We start from the raw sequence: 21,890 nt of genomic DNA on the forward strand, positions 1-21,890 counted from the left end.
AAAAAAAAGAAATGTGTCAGGGGACCAAGAGGTTTAGAACAGCCCCAAACTTCCAAGTCCCAGAGGAAGTGACCTCCTCTCCTCAAGGTGGGCCTGGTCTAAGGGCTTTGTTGGAAATAAACCAAAATGCGATGCGGGGGGAGAGGGATATTCCTACTTTCTGTAAACATAGCCTACCAAATGTTCATGTCAATTTTTATAAATATTATTATAGTTTGCGAGTCGGCAAAGGGAATGAAGGAATAGGCTTTGTTTCTTTGCTTTCTGTGTGTAGCTAGGACTAACCAGACTGGGACACTCGGGGAAATACTTGTTAGCTCGGTTTACCTGAAGGCTGCCTGTTTGTTGTCTTAAAGTAAAACTAGGATGAAAGTGTGTTTTTCACCTCGGGAAATAAAATTAGCAGGGAACTCTGGTAAGCTTCACTCTGGCTCTATTTTCTCTCCCACCATCCCCATCTCCACCCTCTCTGCTATCTGAGCACAGACAGGATGTCTGAATCCTTGCCGAGAATACACCATATGCAGTGAACTCCCTGTGGGTCACCCATGGCCCATTTCTCATTTTGCTTTCTGAGTCTCTCTCAACTTCCGTCCGTAGGCTGGCTGCCACGTCAGAGGTGGGTGACCAGCCCTGGAAATTCTACTTCAAACTTTACTGCTTCCTGGACACAGACAACGTGCCAGAAGACAGCGTGGAATTCGCGTTCATGTTTGAACAGGTACACGGAGCTCTTAGGCTCCTTTGCAGACGAGCAGGGGTGAAACCCGTTCGTACCCCTCGTACGTTAACTGCTAGTTCTTGGAAATCACACGTGGCAGTAGAATTCCCAGCGTGGACAGGTTCAGCTGCTCTTTCATTCATTTGTAGAAGGAAACTTCTACACGTATTATATGAACTCCTGGGCCAGGAACTGTTCTAGTTGGGACCGGGGAGAGGGTACGGGGGGAGCAATAAGAAATAAGATAGATATACGTGTTCAGTGGTATCCATGCGACGGAGAACCTTAAGGCGGCACGGGAGGGTTAGGGTACAATTTTAAGGAAGGTGGCCTTTGGTGGAACAAGGGAGCAAGCCAGGCGGGCATGGTGTCGCACAGCCATGCCTGGCCCATAGCGCCACTGACCGCCTTGTTACAGGCCCACGAAGCCGTCGTCCACGGCCACTACCCGGCCCCCGAGGAAAACCTGCAGGTCCTGGCTGCCCTGCGGCTGCAGTACCTGCAGGGGGATTACACGCCCCACGCCCCAGTGCCGCCCCTGGAGGAGGTCTACTCGCTGCAGAGACTCAAGGCCCGCATCAGCCAGTCCACCAAGAGCTTCACACCGTGTGAGCGGCTGGAGAAGCGCCGCACGAGCTTCTTGGAGGGGACGCTGCGCCGGAGCTTCCGGACGGGGGCGGCGGTGCGGCAGAGGGCAGAGGAGGGGCAGATGCTGGACATGTGGGTCAAGGAGGAGGTCTCGTCTGCGCGGGCCAGCATCGTCGGCAAGTGGAAGAAGTTTCAGGGGATGAGCCAGGAGCAGGCCATGGCCAAGTACATGGCCTTGATCAAGGAGTGGCCTGGATACGGGTCGACGCTCTTTGATGTGGAGGTGAGAGCTGCCTGCCGCTTCTTGGACCGGGTTGCACTGGGGTCTGTGCAACCACCACGGTCAGGTTCCTGGGGAAGGGAGGACCTGGTGGAACACTTGGCTCTCTCACCCTCTCTTTTTAGAGCCCCCAAATTTTACCCTTCACACCCGCCACACACCCAAAGTTTTCTTCCTCCTTTACAGTAAATGCTCTCGTAATGTTAGAAGTGAGTGGAAAATTAAGGTGTCATCTATTCTTAAATAATTTCTGATTCTTTCTTATTCAAGCTATAGCCTCAACGAAAAAGTGCTGGTAAAAATCTGCATTAAAGTTTAAAAAAAATTTTTTTTTAGAACTGTGTCCATAAAATTAGAAATTTTGGATATCCTTGGATTTTACATTTATATCTTTTTCCCATGACTGAAGGGAAGAATTTCTATTTCACAATTTGAATTTGGCTAAACTCACATCAACCCAGTACTGATTCATATCCTTTTTTTTTTTTTAACATCTTTATTAGAGTATAATTGCTTTACAATGGTGTGTTAGTTTCTGCTTTATAACAAAGTGAATCAGCTATACATATACGTATGTTCCCGTATCTCCTCCCTTTTGCGTCTCCCTCCCACCCTCCCTATCCCACCCCTCTAGGTGGTCACAAAGCACCGAGCTGATCTCCCTGTGCTATGCGGCTGCTTCCAACTTGTTATCTATTTTACGCTTGGTAGCGTATATATCTCCATGCCACTCTGTCACTTCGTCCCAGCTTACCCTTCCCCCTCCCCATATCCTCAAGTCCATGCTCTAGAGTGAAGTAAGTCAGAAAGAGAAAAACATATACCATATGCTAACACATATATATGGAATGTAAGAAGAAAAAAAAAGGTCATGAAGAACCTAGGGGTAAAAGGGGAATAAAGACACAGACCTTTTTTTTTTTTTTAAGTAGACCATTTACGGAAAGAAAATCTTACTAATGATTGAGATCAAGGCTTGGCAAACTGCAGCCCGTGGGCCAAATCCTGCCTGCCTCCTTTTTTGTAAAAAAAAGTTCTATTGCCACACAGCAGGGCTCACTCCTTTACATGTTTTTCTCTGGCTGCTTTTACACTGAAACGGCAGAGCTGAGTACGTGTGACGGAGACCACAAAGCCTAAAGCATTCACTGTCTGTCCTCTAACAGATAAGCTTGCCAGCGCTTGGTGTAGATAAACCAGCCCTTGGTCTGTTTTTCTGATGATCATAATCATTCAGCATGTTATCTGATGACTTTTAAATGAAGCTCTATAAAAATCTAAATGTTGATCATATATTCCAAGATCCTTTCATGACTTTTCATTGGATGCTATCTTTGGGTCGGTTGGCTGGTTGATTGATTCAGTTACATTTGTTTTTAAGTATAAATCAGATGCTTTGTACAGGTACCTCCTCTTTTTGTGTCACCGGTGTGTATCCCTCCTGATCCCCCTGGCCCTGTGTTGTCATCCCCTACAGCCAGCCCGGCTCTTATTTTCCTCCACTGATCCATGCAGGAAGGTCTGTTGTGAAACCAGTGAGATCGACCACCATACACACTTAAGGTCATTGCGGCTCCTTGTCACGAGACGTGTTTTTCAAGAGGAGCCCAAACCGCTCAGCACAGATTGGGAGAATTTCCCTGTGTGATCCTAGGTTTTGTATTTGAAGAATAATCATCCGAAACAGGAAGGGGAGGCAGAACTAGAGATAGAAGAGAGCAGCCCTGGCTCGGGCTGCTTGATTCGCTGGGGAGTCGCTGTCAAGTTCCACGGCTACGGCCACCTCCGCGTAGCTAATCCAGATGGCCAGGAGAGTGATGATGTTGAGAGGTGGAGAGTCCAAGCAAGGTGTTGGATTTATCAAGTAGGATTCCCCAAATGCACAGGATTGATCAGCTGGTCAGAAATCCATCAAGGCCGCCAACGAGCCACCGTTTCTCGTATCTTGTATTTCAATGCCCCCAGCATAAGGACACGCTGCGTGCACTCAGCATTCTTTGCAGAGTGCTGGACTCAAAGCCTCTCTTGTGGTTTCTATGTTCTGTTTCTAACTTATGATCTCTTGCACTAACTCTTGCCCCGCAGTGCAAGGAAGGAGGCTTTCCCCAGGACCTCTGGCTGGGCGTCAGCGCAGACGCCGTGTCTGTCTACAAGCGCGGGGAGGGGAGACCGTTGGAAGTCTTCCAGTACGAGCACATTCTGTCCTTCGGGGCCCCCCTGGCCAACACGTACAAGATCGTCGTCGATGAGAGGGAGCTGCTCTTTGAAACCAGTGAGGTAAGAGGCAAATCTTTCATCCGTGGCCTTGACAAAATAGGAAAACCGCACCCCGTTTCCTGATGCCTTTGACCAAGTAATTTTATTTGGATGTTTCGCTTTTAAGATATAGGAAGATACAGCATGGTGCGCCTTCCCCAGCTGCAGGTTTCTCACAGGCCAAAATCTGACAGCCCCACATTTGTTCTGTGTACCTCTGCAACAGAGAAATCTGGTTCCCTTGTACCCTTGTAGGAAAAGAAGAGAAAGGGAAGTGATGTAGAGGTCCTATATATATATATAGCTTGGCAATAAAGCCTTGTGAAACTTACTAGACGAGGTGGCAGTGGATCACAGCTGTGAGACGTGGGTATGGCAGTGTCCACGGAGCCGGAGGGAGCGAACGGTAGAGCGTCCTGGACAGAGCTAATTCTAGCTGACAGAAAACACCTCTATATATGTGTGCCATCCCGCTCCAAAGCGTAAAATGTAGTGATGATAATAACGATCATCCAAGAAGCCTGTGGAGGCCTCCACATAGGGAGCTGCTGACAAGCAAAGGTGGGAAATGGGCAGGAGTCACACGCTGCCCGTTTGGCTGTTGGTGTACAGTGATGGAGAGAAGGTGCTGTGCAGGAGGGTGGAAAGAGGTGGGGCTTTGACTGGAGGGCCCCAGGCGCCAGGCTGCCGGGTTTGCACAACTCCGGTAAACAGCGCGGAACTGCCATGGGCTCTTGGTGTGTGATGTGTAACAACAGTGCTTTTACAAACAGTGTGGGGTGGGATTGGAAGGGAAGAGAGATCAGGGAAACGGGAGCCAATTAGGATGCCTTCACAGGGGCTCAGGCCAGCCATCAGGAGGGACGGGCCAGAAGGGGAGGCAGTGAACGCACCATGAAATAGCTACTGCTGGACTCTCAGAGCTGGCAGGGAACAGAACGGGCACACGAGGCTCTGCCAGCGCCTCGGGCCTCAGCTCTGTGTCTCCAGCTGCGTCACGAGGTTTTGACCAGCACGATAGGATGCAATCTGTAAAAGCTGTGACTGTGGGCTCTGTCGTGTACCTGTGCCTTCAGTGGGGATGGTGACCCCAGCCCTGATCCTACCCACACACTGTAGTGTCATCTGCTGGGGGGCTTTCTGTCTTGCAAAATCTGACGGTTTTATGTCAGGCAACCACCAGGTGGCACACGTCATACGTGGAAAGGCCACGAGTCCCCCTTCTACCCAACAAGGAATAGGGAAAAGCAGCTCTAACTCTTGGCTTCCTACACAGCCTGCACCGTGGATTCGCACGGCAGGCTGGTGGCTTTTGCTGGGAGGACGGGCCCCCGCCTGCCCGCACTGGGCAGAGGATGTCTGGTTGTTAGCCTGGGTCCCCTGGCCCTTCAGAAACTTGTGACCGTGGGCCAATTCTGCTCTCCCGGCAGGTGGTAGACGTGGCCAAGCTCATGAAAGCCTACATCAGCATGATCGTGAAGAAGCGCTACAGCACCTCACGCTCTGTGAGCAGCCAGGGCAGCTCCAGGTGAAGGTGGCCGTGGGTCCATGTGAATTGAGCATCTCCACGTGCCGCCCCCTCGGCCCCAGCCGGCTCCTGCACCTGCAGCCCAAGGCGAGGCTGCCCAGGCTTTCCAGAAGCCCCTCGTCGGAGGGCGGTGTCTCGGGGGACCTTTCATCCTGTCCACTCCAGTGATCAGTGTCTCAAGCTGTCGACCCAGTTTCCAAAGCTTTACTTCTTTTAGACGACACATGCCTTAAAAAGAGAGGAAATGAAACCCACGCTGCCACCAAAGCAGCCAGAAGTGCCTTAACTTGTGGAACCGACACTAATCCACCTTAACTGTGCTACTGAAGAGAAATGCTTTCCCTCCCTTTTAGGGGAGACTTGCTAAGCTTGAGGCGGGTGGGGGGGGGCGTTGATCCATCTATTCTGCACTAACCTCCCAGCCTGATTTCCCCCGGGAGGGAAGGTGAGGGAGTGGGGAGGGGGGACGGAGGGAGAGCAAGAGGACGACGGTCTATTTTAGTTGGAGCGCTGCTGGCAGCCTTCCTCATTGGACGTATATTAACTTTTTCTGTTTCATCTTTTAAGTGCATGCACCTGCCCGTGCACGCATGTGTCCATAAACCCATCACTTTCATCATTGTTCATGAGCATTGAAAGCAAAGGGAAAGAGGATGTGCAATGGCGTAAGGTCTGTATATTTTAATAGTTCAGAGTGAGAGTCGTCAGCTGTTACTTTACAAGGTGGTTTTATTAACAACCCGGAATCCTGGAGTTTCCTGTCTTTGCTGGATTCCGAAAGCCACATTTTGACTCCAGTTTTGTTTCACGTGTAGCAAAGTCTGCAATCTGTGTCTGCTGTGTTACAAACAGATATGCAGCCTACAGATAACTGTATTTATAAACCACTCTTAAACAGCTGGCTCCAAGGCTGTTTTTAGAACCATATGAAGGCATTTTGGAGTCATTAGTTTCTATGAGATTTAAGTTAAAAAATGTTTCTTGGAAGGTTAGCTCGTATCACTCTGGGTAGGTTGCAACATAACCATGTTGGAATATGGGGGAAAGATGCTACCTTCCTTGAAAGCATAACACATGAGTGGATCTTTAAAGGACCCTGACGTTCAATGCTGAGGTTTTAATAAAATACACACCTATTTTATCCCACGTGTATAATGGTGGTCTGAACAAGGCCCCTGTAAATAAATCAGCATTTATGACCAGAAGAAAAATAATCTGGTCTTGGACTTCTATTTTTATACAGAGAAGTTGTAAAGACTTAGGCCAACTAAGTCTACCCACAAAGAAAAAGGAAAGTTGCCTTACCCCTATGGACAGCCATGCGGAATCATTGTTTGTTGGCTCAAGAAAGTCTGACAATAAAAGATATTAGTTAACATGCAGTGTAATTTCTTTATGGGGCAGCTCTAAATACCATGTGGACTTTGTTTTTGCTGGGTTTTGGTTTTAATGCTTTGGGCTTCAAAGGGTTGAAGCTGTATGTTTCATGCACTTGATCACCAGGTCTAAAAGCAAACACGTATAGACATCTCAGCGGCTTTTTTAGACACAGAGCATGACTCCAAGAAAGCTGAGAAGGTAAAAGACCAGGTTCGATGAAATCACAGAAATCTAAGGACTTGAATTGTGGGTGTCGGAGCGCCCCCTGTAGCTGAGCCCCAAGATGCCTGATGGCGAAATCATGGTCCTGCATCCACTGGCAGCCCTGACCTCTGTGAGCACAATACAGGGGGAGCTTGTTTAGCGACCCATTTACCCAAAGAACTAGCCGGGGACGTGGGTCTCACCTGCACGGGCTCCTCGGCCGGACACAGCACGTGAACAGTCCCCTCTGTCCCTCTCTAAGCGCTGTGTGTCCGTGTGTCTGTGTGTCCGGGAGACCCCTCTTCCCACTCCACAGGGACTGGGAGACGAGCTGAAGCCAGGGGCTGCCCCAGCACCTGTGGCCTCGAGGTGACGAGAGGGAAGGTGAGCTAAGACTCACATATTTTCTTGTCCTTGTTTTCGTTTCAGGCCCTGCGAGCAGCTGGCAGAAGTGCCTTTCCCACTGCCCACCACTCAGGATTCCCTCTGTAACTTCTCACACCCCGCAAGGCTGCCCCGCACCCCCGATTACAGATGAGGAATTAGGCAGAGAAAAGCAAAGCAACTCCACTAAGGCGTTGCAGCAGCACCAGAGCTAGGACCCAGGTCTCTTTACACAAAGGCCTTCCCTCGTCAGTAGCTTCATTGTAACATTTTATTTAGAAACAATTATAGATTCACAGGAAGTTGCCGTGAAAGTAAAGAGAGGCCTGTACACCCTTCACCGGGTGTGTCCCCAGTGGTAACATCTTACACAACTGCATAAACTACCACAACTAAGAAACGAACACTGACTTTTCTTCCATCCACAGAGTTGATTCTGATTTCACCAGATTGACACGTACTCGTTTGTGGGTGAGATTAATAGGTTTGAACCGGGTCCGTGGAGCAATTTTGAGCCCGCTTATCGCAGAGAAAGGCATCAATAAGAAACATGGCATTGCTGCAGACTTAGAAACCTAGTTGTTTTTTCATTTGTCTTCATTTTTAATTCTTTTGAAAGAGGATACACATAGGTGAGGGTTTTTTTAATTCAAACAGTGGGAGTAAAGTGACCTTTCCTCCCAGCCATGATCCCCGGTTTACCCATTTTCCTTCCCCAGAAACAGCTATTTTTACCATTTTCTGGAATATCGTTCCAGAAATGTTTCGAGCATACACTCACATAAATATTCCCATCCCCTTCCCTTTTAAAAAATACATAAAAGCATAAATTCTTTTGCACCTTGCTTTTTTCCCCAGAATATTTTAGATGTGATTCCACTTGATACCTCTAGAGGCGCCTAATCCTTTTTGTGTGCTAGACAGCTTTGGAGAGAAGAAAGAAAAAAGAGGCCCCTTGATTTCTCTCTTAAAATAGTTCAGAAATGTAAGAAAGCAAACTCTTATTTATAAGACTTTATACTCAGCACCTTGAGATCACATATACACTTATAGTAAAATTCTGTATTTAATCTATCTCATCCATTGGGATCTTTGATATATTCTAGAAGTACGTGTATGTCTACTGGGTATAAAATTACGTGCTTTAGAGAGCATGAAAATCCTCACCCACCAAAGCTTACTATCTAATAGGGACCAAAACAAGTGCACGGAAAACTAAACTTAACCAGCACCTTTATGCCTGTTTTGTACAATTGACCAGAGAAGCATCATTGACACGAGGGGAAATATTGGACCTGGATTCGAGATTTGGCATTGCGATTTTTGGAGTATATAATTTTGATCTTTTAGGTCAGGGGTCAGGAAAGTACAGCCCAAAGGCCAACCAGCTTTTTTTTTGCCGTACACGGGCCTCTCACTGCTGTGGCCTCTCCCGTTGCGGAGCACAGGCTCCGGACGCGCAGGCTCAGCGGCCATGGCTCACGGGCCCAGCCGCTCCGCGGCATGTGGGATCTTCCCAGACCGGGGCACGAACCCGTGTCCCCTGCATCGCAGGCGGACCCTCAACCACTGCGCCACCAGGGAAGCCCCCCAACCAGCTTTTTAAATAAAGTTTTATTGGAACAGATCTCTACCTGTTGATTTGTGCAGTGTCTAGAGGTGTGATTGCCCTACAACAGCAGAGTTGACCATTTGTGACAGGACCTCCTGCAAAGCTGAACGTATTTACTCTCTGGGCCTTTGTAGAGTTTGTAGACCTCTGTTTTAGATGATTATACAAGTATACTATCTCCTTTATAACCAATCGTTGGCTCTAAAATTTTGATTCCACACGTTAGGCAAGGAATATAGTCTGCAGGTTGGAGATGGTTGCTTTGTGTTTCTTGTCAACTATATTGAATGACCTCCCTGATTTCCCTCCCTGCATTTCTCATCATAGATTGGCTTAGCATCACCTCTTGTTTCTACTTGATCAGTTCCCAGATTTTGACTAGAGCTTCTCCAGGACAGAAACTGTCTTCCCCACACACACCCCAAGAAAGCCAGCGTGGTGCCCGCCGGGAGCATCGCGGGCTGAGCTTAGCCAGACATAGTGAACGAGTCCCAGCCTCAGCTCTCGAGAAGTTCTGGAGATCAGACAAATGCAGGTGAAAACGCTAAATGCCCACCCAAGGTCACACAGCAGGGGGCAGGCGAATTTCAGGAAGTAGTGTTCCAGGGGCCCAAAGCAGGTAGGTGGATGTGGCTGGGATGGGGGGTGGGGGAACCCGAGGGGAAGAGGTGGGGCACCTTGAGCTGGTCTTGCCCTGCGGCAGGGGGTAAGGATTCCTGGGAGCATGAGCCCGGGCTGGAGGTGTCAGGGCAAGGGTCGGAAGCCATGCCACGGCCCCCTTTGCCCCAGCCCCAGATGGCATCTTTACTGGCCTCTAGGCTTCCACCCTCGGTACCCTTCACCTCCCTCCCTGACCTGTGTAGGCTGTTCTCCACAGACCAGATGCCCAGAGGTGTCTTTATCAAACATAAGTCCAAAATATCCCTCTTCTACTTAAAACTCTCCTGTAACCTTCTAACCAAAAGATGCATCTCTACTATACGCCCTGTGTTTTCTGCCCCACTTGTCTCCGGCCTCGTCTCATGCACGCTCTACCTCACCCATGTTTCAGCCCATAAGCTGGCTCTGACTTAGCAGCACGTATCTCGGCCCTGCTTTCATTTTGCCCCCCTTTTGTCAGTCCCCCAACTTAGAGCATCTGCTGGTCAGCAGTGGGAAGGCGAGCCTGACATTTCCTGCTGAGACCCAGTGTCTGTGCTCAGGACGACAAGAGCTGTAATTCCCAGGCACCCGGAGCTCTGGTAGCAGTTGGTTTACGGGCTCCCCAGGGGAAAACAGTCCCACTTGGTAATGTTTGCTGATTCTCATGGTGGCAATATTCCCACCATGGCTGATTTCAAGCTCCAAGGTGACGTCACTGAACGCAGAGTTGAAACGACACGCACGGTCGGCTCTCCAAAGCTGGCAGAAGCTGGGTCCTGCGCCCCATGGAAAGGACACATCAATAATAACGTTTCAGTAAAAATCAACATCTTATTCAGAGGAAAACCTCTGAAGGAAGTAAAAATGAAGGCGCTTAGAAAGCCTGAAGCATTTTGAGTGAGGGAAGATTACGTGGGAAAAGTAAATATGTTTTCGGAGGATGTAATCGTTGCCTATCTTTAGTTTTCCCAAGAACTTTTATTTTCTCTTTCAAGTAATAACAGGATCGAGTTGATTAGCAGTTTGCGACACAAACAGGGTCTACTGCCTCTGAGGCATCCAGACGTTTGCTCGGTGGGAACCAATTGCTAGTTCTCACCGTTCCCTCCTGACACGCCAGGAAAGAAAATGAATAATTCCTATAACTCTGATCTCTTGGCGGAATTGTTCTTTGTAAGTTTACTTAGTGACTTGACACTGAGGAAATTTAATAGGCCTCTTGATTAGAGATAAGAAAACCCCAAGGATCGACACCAACCAGAACATAATTTAATTAACTTTAATTTACTAAGTATTTACTAAATTCTTTCTGTTTGAATAAAAAAAGCAAAACACCATCTCAGTGGAGTTTGCAAAGGAAACCCAAGAACTGTCTTAAGTTGCTTGGAGCCCAGCTGGAGATAAAATATATAAATATATGAAATAGGAAGTCGATTTGCATCAGAGCAAGAGTATATGGACCATTGCATATGTGTTGAAAGGTCCAGAAAACAAGAATGCTAGGAGGAGGGTTTTCAAAGGTGGATATCGAGCCGAAAAATGCATGTTCGTGATGTGTAGTCCGAACCCATGCCCGTGGAACAACGAATGAAGAAACTCCATGAGGCAGAAGGGAGCAAAGTGTGGATTTCTAAGTAATTCCTTCTTATGCTCTCCTTTCACTGTGTTTTTCCCTCTACCGTCTCTCTGATGTGACCGGCATTAGTTACATTTGCTCAGCACGTATTACGGTGCCTGGTACACCACGACCATCATCTTATTGTGTCCTCCCAGTGACCAGGATGTAGGTGTTGGCAAACCTATTGTACGTTGAGGATATTGGGATTTAGAAAGTAATTTATTTAACTAGCTGTAACAGCTTTGCTGTGTTAACAAGTCACTCCAAAATCCAGTGGCTGAAACAACAGTCCTTTATTGAGGGCATGATTCTATAGGTGGGCAGTTTGAGCTGGGTTCAGCTGGGCAGTTCCCTGCTGGGCTCACTCATGACTCTGCAGGCCAGCTGCACAAAGATCACCTTTGTTGATCTTACCTTGGCTTCCTCCTGCGTCTGGGGCCTCAGGTGGGATGGCTGAGCTCTGCTCTGTGGGATCTCTCATCCCCCGCTTAGCTGGCATTGGCGGATTCACATGGCATTTGGCAAGGTCTCAAGAAAGCTAGGAGGGACAGGCAAAGTCTCGTGAGGCTTAGGTTTAAAACAGGCACATGGTTAATTCTGCCACATTCCATTGGCTAAAGCAAGACCCAGTGCCAGACCAGAACCAAGAGATGGGGAAACAGACTCCATGGCTTAATGGAAGCTCTGCAGAGTCACTCAACCAGAGGTTGGAGAACTGTGGCTATTTTTGTAACCTGCCACACTGGCTGAAAAATCACAAAACTACAGTGGACAGAGAATTCAAAGCCGGGTTCGTCTGACTCTGAAATCTCGCTCTTATCACAAAGCTATGTTAAAATCCAAATACTTCCTCTCTGTTTCTTTATAGGGCCACACGCATCCTCTGTGGCCTAGTTTACCAGCATCCCACTACCGGCTTCCTCTAATTAGACATGCACCGTTAATGTAAACAGACACATGCCCATACTACTCCCTTTTCCAAATGTCTTCTATTTTTCTCTCGCCTGAGATGACCTTTCTCCCCGCTCATATTTTCTTCATCGGTGGCAACCTAGATTTTAATTCCTCCACAAAGCTCCCTGTTGCAGAGACAGCTAACAATTCCCCACTCATCTGTCCATTCTCTCCTTTTACTGTCGGATGCTAAGCTACAGAACACATTTCCCAGCCGCTGGCTTTAAATCACCCTTCATGCAAAAACCCACTCCCTCCCTCTCAAGACTCATCAGCCTTATCTACCGAGGCATCAGGTTCAGGCTGGAGGCCCAGGACCTTGTCATCGAAATCAGGCTCTGGTGTGAATGACTGTGGTCCCAAGTACAGCTCGTTGATTAAATTCTTGCTTACTAGAAGACCTGTGCCCTAAAGAGACAAGTCTTCTGTTCTTTACATACAATAATGGGACTGGCATACAATGACAGCTATGGACACTAATTTTAAAAAGAGGGAAATGGGGCTTCCCTGGTGGCGCAGTGGTTGAGAGTCCGCCTACCGATGCAGGAGACACGGGTTCGTGCCCCGGTCCGGGAAGATCCCACATGCCGCAGAGCGGCTGGGCCCGTGAGCCACGGCCGCTGAGCCTGTGCGTCCGGAGACTGTGCTCCGCAACGGGAGAGGCCACAACAGTGAGAGGCCACAACAGTGAGAGGCCCGCGTACCGCAAAAAAAAAAAAAAAAAAGAGGGAATGTCTCTTCACATAATAGGCACTAAGCACAGCATTTATGGAAAAAGAAGGATGATTCGGAGGGTATACCCAAGAACACATGGAGAATGATTCCTAGTTAGTGGAACTGGCCACATACGTTCAGCTGGATTTCAGAAATGCATGAAGGAGAAATGTCGATAATTGGGGCCAGAGGACCAATCATGGTGGCTTTAAACGCATCCACAAATTCTCTGATAACCCTCCCATGAGAAGGTGGAGTCTGATTCTCCTCTCTTTCTAACAAATAGAATGTGACAGAAGGGACAGCGTTCAACTTCCAAAGCCAAGTCATGAAAATGGACACAACGGCTTTTGTTTGACTCTCTCGGAACATGTGCTTTTGGAGCCCCGACAGTCACCGTGCTGGAGAGACCAATGTGTGGAGAAGCTTGGGGAGAAAGATGCCTGCGGCACCAAGCGTCAGCTGATCCTACAAACAAAAATATGTTGGAGATAGGAGGAAACTGGTTTATAACCCAATTTATTATACAGGTGAGGAAGGTAGATTCATCACTTTTAATTTCATGGCCCTTCCTCTTCAATGATGCTTAGTGTAAAGAAAAATCTAATTACTAAAATGAAACAAGATACATCCTTTGACGACAAAGAAAGTCCCATTTATCGGTTAGTAGGAAGCCTCTGCTGAAATGTTTATTTTGTCTTTTAAACCGTCTGGCCTTCTGTTGCTTGGTAGAACCATGAATTTTTTAAAAGTAAATTTCTGCTGCTGTTCACCCAGGGCATGCTACCTAGAATCATCCATGTGAGATGGCAAGTTGATACCTGCCATTAAGGTCACCCCTCCTTCCCCAGCTTCTGCACAAATGACTCTTTGTCATTCAGGCCTCGGTTTAAGTGTCAACTCCCTAGAAAAGCCTTTCTTCACCACCAAATATAAGATGGCTAGACTTTATTGCATCACTGGCCACTAAATGATATTTTCTTGTTTAATTGTCTATTGTCTGTCTTCCCCAGTTAGAATGTAAGCTCCGTGAGAGCAGAAATCTTTTCGTATTTATTACTGTGACTCTGTTAACTAGAACCGTGTCTGAACATAGTAGATGCTCAGTAATTATTTCTTGAATAAATGAAGGAATAAATGTTGACTTTCAATGGGGGAGGGGGCACCCCAGCTGAGATTCCCTAGAGAACAGAGCCCAAGGCGGAGATTAACTGCCGATGCTTGGGAAGTGCAATCCCAGGGCAGCAAGGATAAGCCAGTGAGGCAGAGAAGGACGGGAAGCAACGCAAAGGACCGTATCACGTGCCCACTGTAGTTTCCCATGAGCCACCAAGAGACCCAGCCAGGCGTTCAGCAGGAACCTCTCTGCGGCCACGTGGGGCGTCTCTGCACAGGCTCTCCAGGGAATTCCTGCCCCAGAGCACTCCTCCAGGGAGAGAGAAAAAAAAAAAAATGTCTCTTCCTGGCTAGGTCCTGCCTTTTTGTTCCCATGTGTTGAATTTCACTATGTGGGGAGTCAGCTCCCTCACCTTTCCATGTCATCTGGTGCCTTTTTCTTTTTTAATATTTCTTTATTTATTATTTAATTTCTTTGCACTGGGACTTAGTTGCAGCACGCGGGATCTTTTAGTTGCAGCATGCGGATTCCTTAGCTGCGGCATGCCTGCGGGATCTAGTTCCCTGACCTGGGATCAAACCCGGGGCCCCTGCATTGGGAGTGTGGAGTCTCACTCACTGGACCACCAGGGAAGTCCCTTTTTCTTTTTCTTTCTTTTTTTTTTTTTTTTTTTTAATCTGATGCCTTTAAAAGCCACGTGGGAATCCACATCCCCCATGGTGGCAGGCTGAACAATGGGCCCCAAAGGTATCCTCATCCTAACCCCTCCGACCTGTTCGGTTACCTTGTACAGCAAAAAAGACTCGGCAGATGTGATGAAATTGAGGATTTTGAGATTATTCTGGGTTATCCGCGTGGGTCCAATGTAATCACGTGTCATGAGGAGGCAGGAGATCAGATTCAGCTGTAGCAGATGAGAGGGAAGCAAGAGGTCGTAGTGAGGCAAACAAGGGGTCACAAGCCAAGGAATGCCAGCAGCCTCTGGAAGCTGGGAGAGGCATGGAGTGGATTCTCCCTTGGAGCCCTCAGAAGGAAGCAGCCCTGCCGACACCTTGATGTAGCCCCGTGAGCCTCATTCCAGATGTCTGCCCTCCAGAACTGTAAGAAGATAAACGTGTGTTGTTTTAAACTACTGAGTTTGCGGTAACTTGTTCTAGCAGCGATAGGAAACTAACACACATGCACTATAGGGGGGGCACTTCCTCTAAATCTGTGTCAGGAGGATCCAAAGCCCGTCAGCCTCAAGGGGTGGAAAAGTGTGGGCCTGCAGGGTGACTGTCAGCCAGCTCGATGCTGAGAGCCTGGGTGATGGGCAAGGCCAGGGCACCTGAGGAGGTACACGACACAAACACAATACAGGGATAGGTATTTAAAATGACGGCTTATATTAAGACGTTGAGGACAGAGGAAAGATGTACATGCTGATTGCATTTTATTATACTTCATTTCCAGTTATGGTGAAGAATAGCTGCCTAGCTCTGTAAAACACCCCTGGGCCTCTCAGAGGGAATTTGATACTGTCCCGTAATCTGTATCTGAGTCACACCATCACAAACATACCTTCAAATCTGGTAAAAATCTACTGAGGCAGAAACAATTTTATTTAATGTAGATTTGATATAGAATTTAGAGAGAGCATGTGTTAGGGTAACTTTAGCAAACAAACTCCTACATTTGTTTTTGGGTTTTTTTGCGGTATGCGGGCCTCTCGCTGTTGTGGCCTCTCCCGTTGCGGAGCACAGGCTCCGGACGCACAGGCTCAGCGGCCACGGCTCACGGGCCCAGTCGCTCCGCGGCATGTGGGATCTTCCCGGACCGGGGCACGAACCTGTGTCCCCTGCATCGGCAGGCGGACTCTCAACCACTGCGCCACCAGGGAGGCCCCGAACTCCTACATTTGGACTAACACTATTAAAGGTGATTTCTTGCTTATGTAACAGTCCAATATGGGCATCACGTTAGGAAGTTCTGCTCCTGTGGTTATTCCGGGGTCCAGGCTGACGCAGGCTATGCCTTCTTCCACATTTACCTTCCAAGGTCACCTTCGGCAGAAACAGATGGCACAGAAGGAGCAGTTGATTGGATAAGGTCGTACACCTCTTAACCTACTCGGCCTAGACGTGTTATCACTTCCGCTTATAATCCTCTAGCAAGATCTAGCCACGTAGCATTACTTCTCTGCAGGGGATGCCGGGAAATGTAGTTCCAGGCTTTTCAGTAACCACTGTATTTTATATAAGGGGAGACTGAAACTTTGGTGGACAGCTGCCCCTCTGGACAAGAACTATTCATGAAGACTCTTTCCCCCCGAATATGGAAAACTCTTCCCCCAGCCAAAAAAAGAACACTCAAGGGAATTAACTCAAAATCCGATTAGTTACTGAATCCCCAGGAGCAAGACAGATGGGTAGCCAATGAGAGATTGCTCAACTGAGCAATGAAAATAAGTCAAGGAGGTGCGATCAGAAGGCCAAGAGGCTACCATCCCAATAAAAAGTCATCATCACTTGCCCAACTTCCGGACCTGAGCCAGTGTTTGGACCCAGTTGCACTGATTGAAGAAAAGACTGTGTCCGCAGGAGGCAAGCCGCAAGTGTACGTGGTCCTGGGTCTCCTAATCCTTCAGCAAAGGATTTCTTGGGCAACTGAACTCTGAAGGTTACGCAAGTATTTTGATGACTACTGGGCAAGGTGTTTCAGTAGACATTAATACCTAGAGACACTAATCACCATCACTGGCCTCTGATAGAGCACAGGAATATTGGGTCTGGCCTAGAAATGGAGACCTGGTCCAGATCCAACTTAGAGTGGGTCCACTGTGTCTGTGGCCCCAGCTGGTGGTCATTTCCCGAGACCCCAAATGCTTGGTAGTTGTACAACTTCACACTGGTCCCTTGGCTTAGGGGAGGACTACCAGAGTGCAGAGGGCCAAGGAGAATTCTCTGAAATGAGTCCCTCCATGACCAGGATAGCAAGTCAAAACTGACATGGCGTCTCGGGGAAAATGGCAGAAATCACTGTCATCCCTAAAGAACTAGAGGAGTCAGGGTGAGGCCCCCATCATGTTGCCTTTTAATGCACAAGTCTGGACTCTGTGAAAACCAAGTCAGCCAAGCGTCATCCCAGTTGCTGTGCCAGATGTGGTCTCACTGCCAGGTCAGAACAGCTTGGCCTCAGTGCATGTTGTGTGTGATTTAACATTCATTCTTCCTTGAAATCCTGTTTTTTGAACTAATTTCAAGTGAACTGAAATCAGAATACACAACTGTATGTCTGAAGATACACGATATTTAGGAAAGGGTTAATGTTTTCAAGGAGAGCTATATAATTAAAACCTAATAAATGACTATCTATAATAATAAGTTATCCATATGGTACTTATTTGGCAAACTCAGTAATTCAGAACATGGCCAAAAATCTGTGAGGAAGTAAAACCTGGCCTCGTAGCAGTAACTAATAATTGTTCATCGCCCAGATGCACTCTGCTCTCCTTGTTTCTTGAGCACGTCGGGCTGGTTCTAGCTTCAGGATCTTTTCACTTGCTGTTCCCTCCATCCGGCCTGCCCCTGCCTCCAGAACTTCACATGACTAGGTGTCTTACTTCATTTAGGTCTCCGCTCAAAAGTCACTTTCCTGACCACCCTGTCCGTTAAAGCCCCCTCTTCTGAGTTAATTCTCTCTCTTTTTACCCTGTTCTGATTTTCTTCACTGCACTTAGCACAGGTTAGTAATGGTCACTTCCTAATGAATTCCATGCTCTCATGTTGTCCCCTCTCATGACGATTCGGGACTTAGCCATATGATTTTGCCTTGGCCATTGGGACATTAGAAAGGGTGAGCCAAGCAGAGGCCTGATAAGTGCTTGAACAATAGGAGATTGCCTTCATGGAACCCCAACTGCCAAGTGAGGAGCCTGAACTAGCCTGCTGGAGAGGCCACAGGGGGACAACTGAGACATATCAGCTGACAGCCCCGGCCAAATGCTGTGCAGGATCTGCCAACTGATGGCAAAAGCATAAGTGAACCCAACACCATAGCATGGATCTCAGACATGCCGCTCCAGCTGGTCTCTCCCCAGTTGCCAACCCATGGAGTCATAAGCAAATAAAAGCTGTTTGAGGCCACCAAGTTTCGGGATGGTTTGTTAGGCAGCAGTCAATTATACCTATCACTATTTGAAATGACATATCTATGCGAAGATTTGCTCATTGCCTGCCAACCCTTCTAAAATTTAAGCTCTATGAGGACAGGAATTTTATCTTGGGTACACTATGGTCCCCCTGTCTGTCTGGCCCATAGAGGCACCCAGAAGACATCTGTTGTTGAATGAATGAACAGTCTCTCATGGTCTAGCCTCATCTGGTCCTATGGCTTCCAGTAAGATCTCTAAATTTGGCCCATTGGAAAGATCTGTCCCTGTGCCTCTGTTCCAATTGACCACACAACATGACCAACTGAAATTCAACATTTTCCAAACTGATGTTATTTTTCTCCTCAAATATGTCTCCAGCCTTTCTCCTCTATTCCGTAATTTAGTAATGGCACAAAAATATAACCCGTCTTTTAAGGGGCTGGGATGATGGTTAATTTTATGTGTCAACTTGGCCAGGCTTTGGTGCCCAGTTGTTTTATCAAATACCTCTAGATGGTGCTGTGAAGTTATTTTTTTAGGGGTGATTCACATTTAAATCAGTAGACTTTGAGCAAAGCAGACTGCCCTCCATAATGTGGGTGGGCCTCATCCAATCAGTTGAAGGCCTTAAGAGAAAAGCCTGAAATGCCCTAAGGAGGACAGAATTCTGTCTCCAGACTGCCTGCAGATTCAAGACTGAACATCAACTCCTGTGGGAATTCCCAGCCTCCCAGACCACCCTGCAGGCTTCGGACTTGCCTGTGTCCACAACTGCATGAGCCAATTCCTTAAATCCCCCTCCCCCTTTTCCCCGTATACACACACACACACACACACACGTTCTGTTGGCTCTGTTTCACTGGAGAACCCTAATACAGGGGTTATCTTGGACCACCTCCTCTCCCTCACTTCCCAACAGTCATTCAGTCACCAGAGCCGACCGATGCTGTATACGACATGTCTCCTGCACCTACCCTTTCTCTGCCTCCACCTCTCCTGTCCTGGTTTAGGCTCTTAGCATCTCTCGCCTGTGCTATTACAAAAGTCCATTAACCAGTCTCTCTCCCTCATCTTCTCCCAATTCACCTGCCACTTCACCACCAGGGTTATCTTTCTGCGATAAGAATCAGATCACGTCACTTACTTCCAAAGCTTCCCCATCACCTACAGGATGCAACTCAAACTCCTCAGTGTAACATGAAATCTCTTGATCAACTAGCTTGACTCCCAGCTCCACCTCTCTTACTCATTAATAAATACCCCAAATTCTAGCTATATTTAACTACCTGTGGATCCCCAAACATGTCATGATCCCTTCACACCTTCATGCTTTTGTATATTTTGTTCCATTTTCTTGGAATGTCTACCAATCTGTTTTGAAAACATTCTGACCTCCTCTTCACATCCTAGCTCAGAGCTACTCTTTGTTCTGAAGCTGTCCCTGGATGCTTGGGCATAATTTTTAGACAGTGATAAAGATCTTTTCATAAATCTTGTTTTATTATATTGGCACTAATGTATGTGTCTGTATTTCTCAAAAGACAAGGGGCTCTTTGATGGCAGGGACTGTGTCTTATTCATAATTAGATCCCTAGTCCTAGTCTTTTGTTTAGCTCATAATAACCACTCAAAACATGTTGAGTCCCTGTTTATGTGTTCGATTTTAAGCCCTTTGAAGGCAGAAACCACGTTGTTGTTTATCTTTGTATCACTCATGGTACCTCTCATAGGATCTTGTATATAGTTGATGTTCAATATAAGAAGATTGAATTACATAGATAAGCTACAGTTCTCTAGAGAAAGCAGAAATATTTCATTTCCTGTTGCTATGATTCCCATGCTCTGTTGTCACAGTAATTTTAAGTCAAGCAAGAGTTCTTGGAAAAGAGAAATTATCAAAGGTCATAGTCTCGGGCAAAAGGAACTAGAAGAGATCTGTGTTTTAAAAAAAAAAAAAATATATATATATATATATATATATATATATATATATATATATATATATATATATATATATATATATATATATATATATATATATATAAACGTTCTCTATTTCCTATTCTCTCATACACCCTTCTAAAAAACATCTGTTTGAAAATGTTCAAACCCACAGGAAAGTTGAAAGAACAGACCAGCGAACACCCAGATACCCCTCACATAGATTCACCAGCACCTTGCTGCACCCATTTCCTCTCTCTCTCTATTTATATCTCTCTCTCTATATATATATATATATACACACTTCCGTTTTGCTGAAAGCAGATGGCTGCTCTTCTGGCATTTCACACCTAAATGGTGCATATTGCATCACTCAGAAGGAGGATATTCTCTCACACCACCATAACATCATTATCATACCTAAGAAAAGCAGTATTGATTCAACAAGCTCACCTACTATGCAGTCTGGACTCAAATTACCCTAATTTTCCCTCCAAATGTCCTTGATAACTATTTTTTTGGACCCAGAATCCAATCAGTTTTCACACATTGACTTGGCTGTTATATTTCTTTATTCTCCTCAATCTCTTCCTCTGTTTTTTTGTTGTTAAATTTATTTATTTTATTTTTGGCTGCGTTGGGTCTTCGTCGCTGTGCGTGGGTTTTCTCTACTTGTGGCGAGCGGGGGCTACTCTTTGTTGCAGTATGTGGGCTTCTCACTGAGGTGACTCCTCTTGTTGCGGAGCATGGGCTCTAGGCTCACGGGCTTCAGTAGTTGTGGCTCGCGGGCTCAGTAGTTGTGGCTCGCGAGCTCTAGAGTGCAGGCTCAGTAGTTGTGGCACACGTGCTCAGAAGTTGCTCTGCGGCATGTGGGCTCTTCCTGGCGCAGGGCTCGAACCTGTGTCCCCTGCGTTGGCAGGCGGATTCTTAACCATTGCACCACCAGGGAAGTCCCTATTCTTTTTGATCCTTAAAGTTTCCCAGATTTGGTCAGTGGAATCCCTTTCAAGCTGGCTTCTGTGTCCTTTTGATATGAACTATTAAATTGTCTTGGAACTTATCTTTGCTTTCCAGCATGCAACACCTTCCTGACTCAGACCTACTATCAGCCAGTTCTCTAAGGACCCTTGGTTCTTTTTGGTAGAAAATAGTTAGAAACCAACACCTGCTCCCTAAGTGAGCTTATTGCCATGGGGTATTATTGATTCAGGCTCTTCATAGTTACTGATAGCTCCAGTTAAAATCCTACACCACAACCCTTGATGATCTGTACTTGGGGCTCTTCTGCAAAGGATGGGCTTCTCACCTGAGGTTGCAGCAAAAGGACACCGAAGGAGAGATTCCCTTGCCAGTCAGCTAGTTGGAGCCCAGGGTGGCTGCCTGCCAGGCTTCTCAGAGCAGGCAAACTTTTGTACAGAAAGGGGAGGATCTCTCACAAGGGAGGGCAATGAACATTACCCAAATGAGCATTATCAAAACATCCACCTGGGACCCAATACTTACCTACCTGGGGTTTTTTAACATAAAATCAGCTTTTGAAGATTTTCTACTTAGGAATAAATTAAGGACAAAGCTGCTTTTGTAGTTTTCTCGAAGCAAATGACATCTTTCCAACTAAAAGCTACTTGACCAATTACCCCTGGAGAAAGGTCCCCCTTATTTCCTCTGAACAGAGTTCTCAGTGGAATGTTGTGGTTAAGCCACCCCTGTGGGGGAGACTACTTTCTGATTCAGCACACTGCAGAGGGTTCTGTGAATTTCTATTAGTACACAAACTTTGGAATCTGTTGCCACTGCAATTTTTTTTTTTTTTGCAATG

At 46.9% G+C, this 21,890-nt stretch overlaps 1 protein-coding gene across 1 annotated transcript in view; it reads left to right on the forward strand.

Moving 5' to 3' along the window:
- Positions 1-6,749, forward strand: part of MYO10 (myosin X) — a 218,301-nt gene extending 211,552 nt beyond the window's left edge. The window contains exons 38-41 of the mRNA XM_024741735.1: positions 601-721; positions 1,140-1,592; positions 3,675-3,866; positions 5,276-6,749. Of these exons, the coding sequence (XP_024597503.1) occupies positions 601-721; positions 1,140-1,592; positions 3,675-3,866; positions 5,276-5,377 (868 nt within the window). The 3' untranslated portion in view covers positions 5,378-6,749. The remainder of the gene's footprint in view (positions 1-600; positions 722-1,139; positions 1,593-3,674; positions 3,867-5,275) is intronic.
- Positions 6,750-21,890: the final 15,141 nt, after the last annotated feature.

This window comes from Neophocaena asiaeorientalis, unplaced genomic scaffold, assembly GCF_003031525.2.
Source record: "Neophocaena asiaeorientalis asiaeorientalis breed wild unplaced genomic scaffold, Neophocaena_asiaeorientalis_V1.1 scaffold10, whole genome shotgun sequence".
In the NCBI taxonomy this organism is placed as follows: Eukaryota; Metazoa; Chordata; class Mammalia; order Artiodactyla; family Phocoenidae; genus Neophocaena; species Neophocaena asiaeorientalis.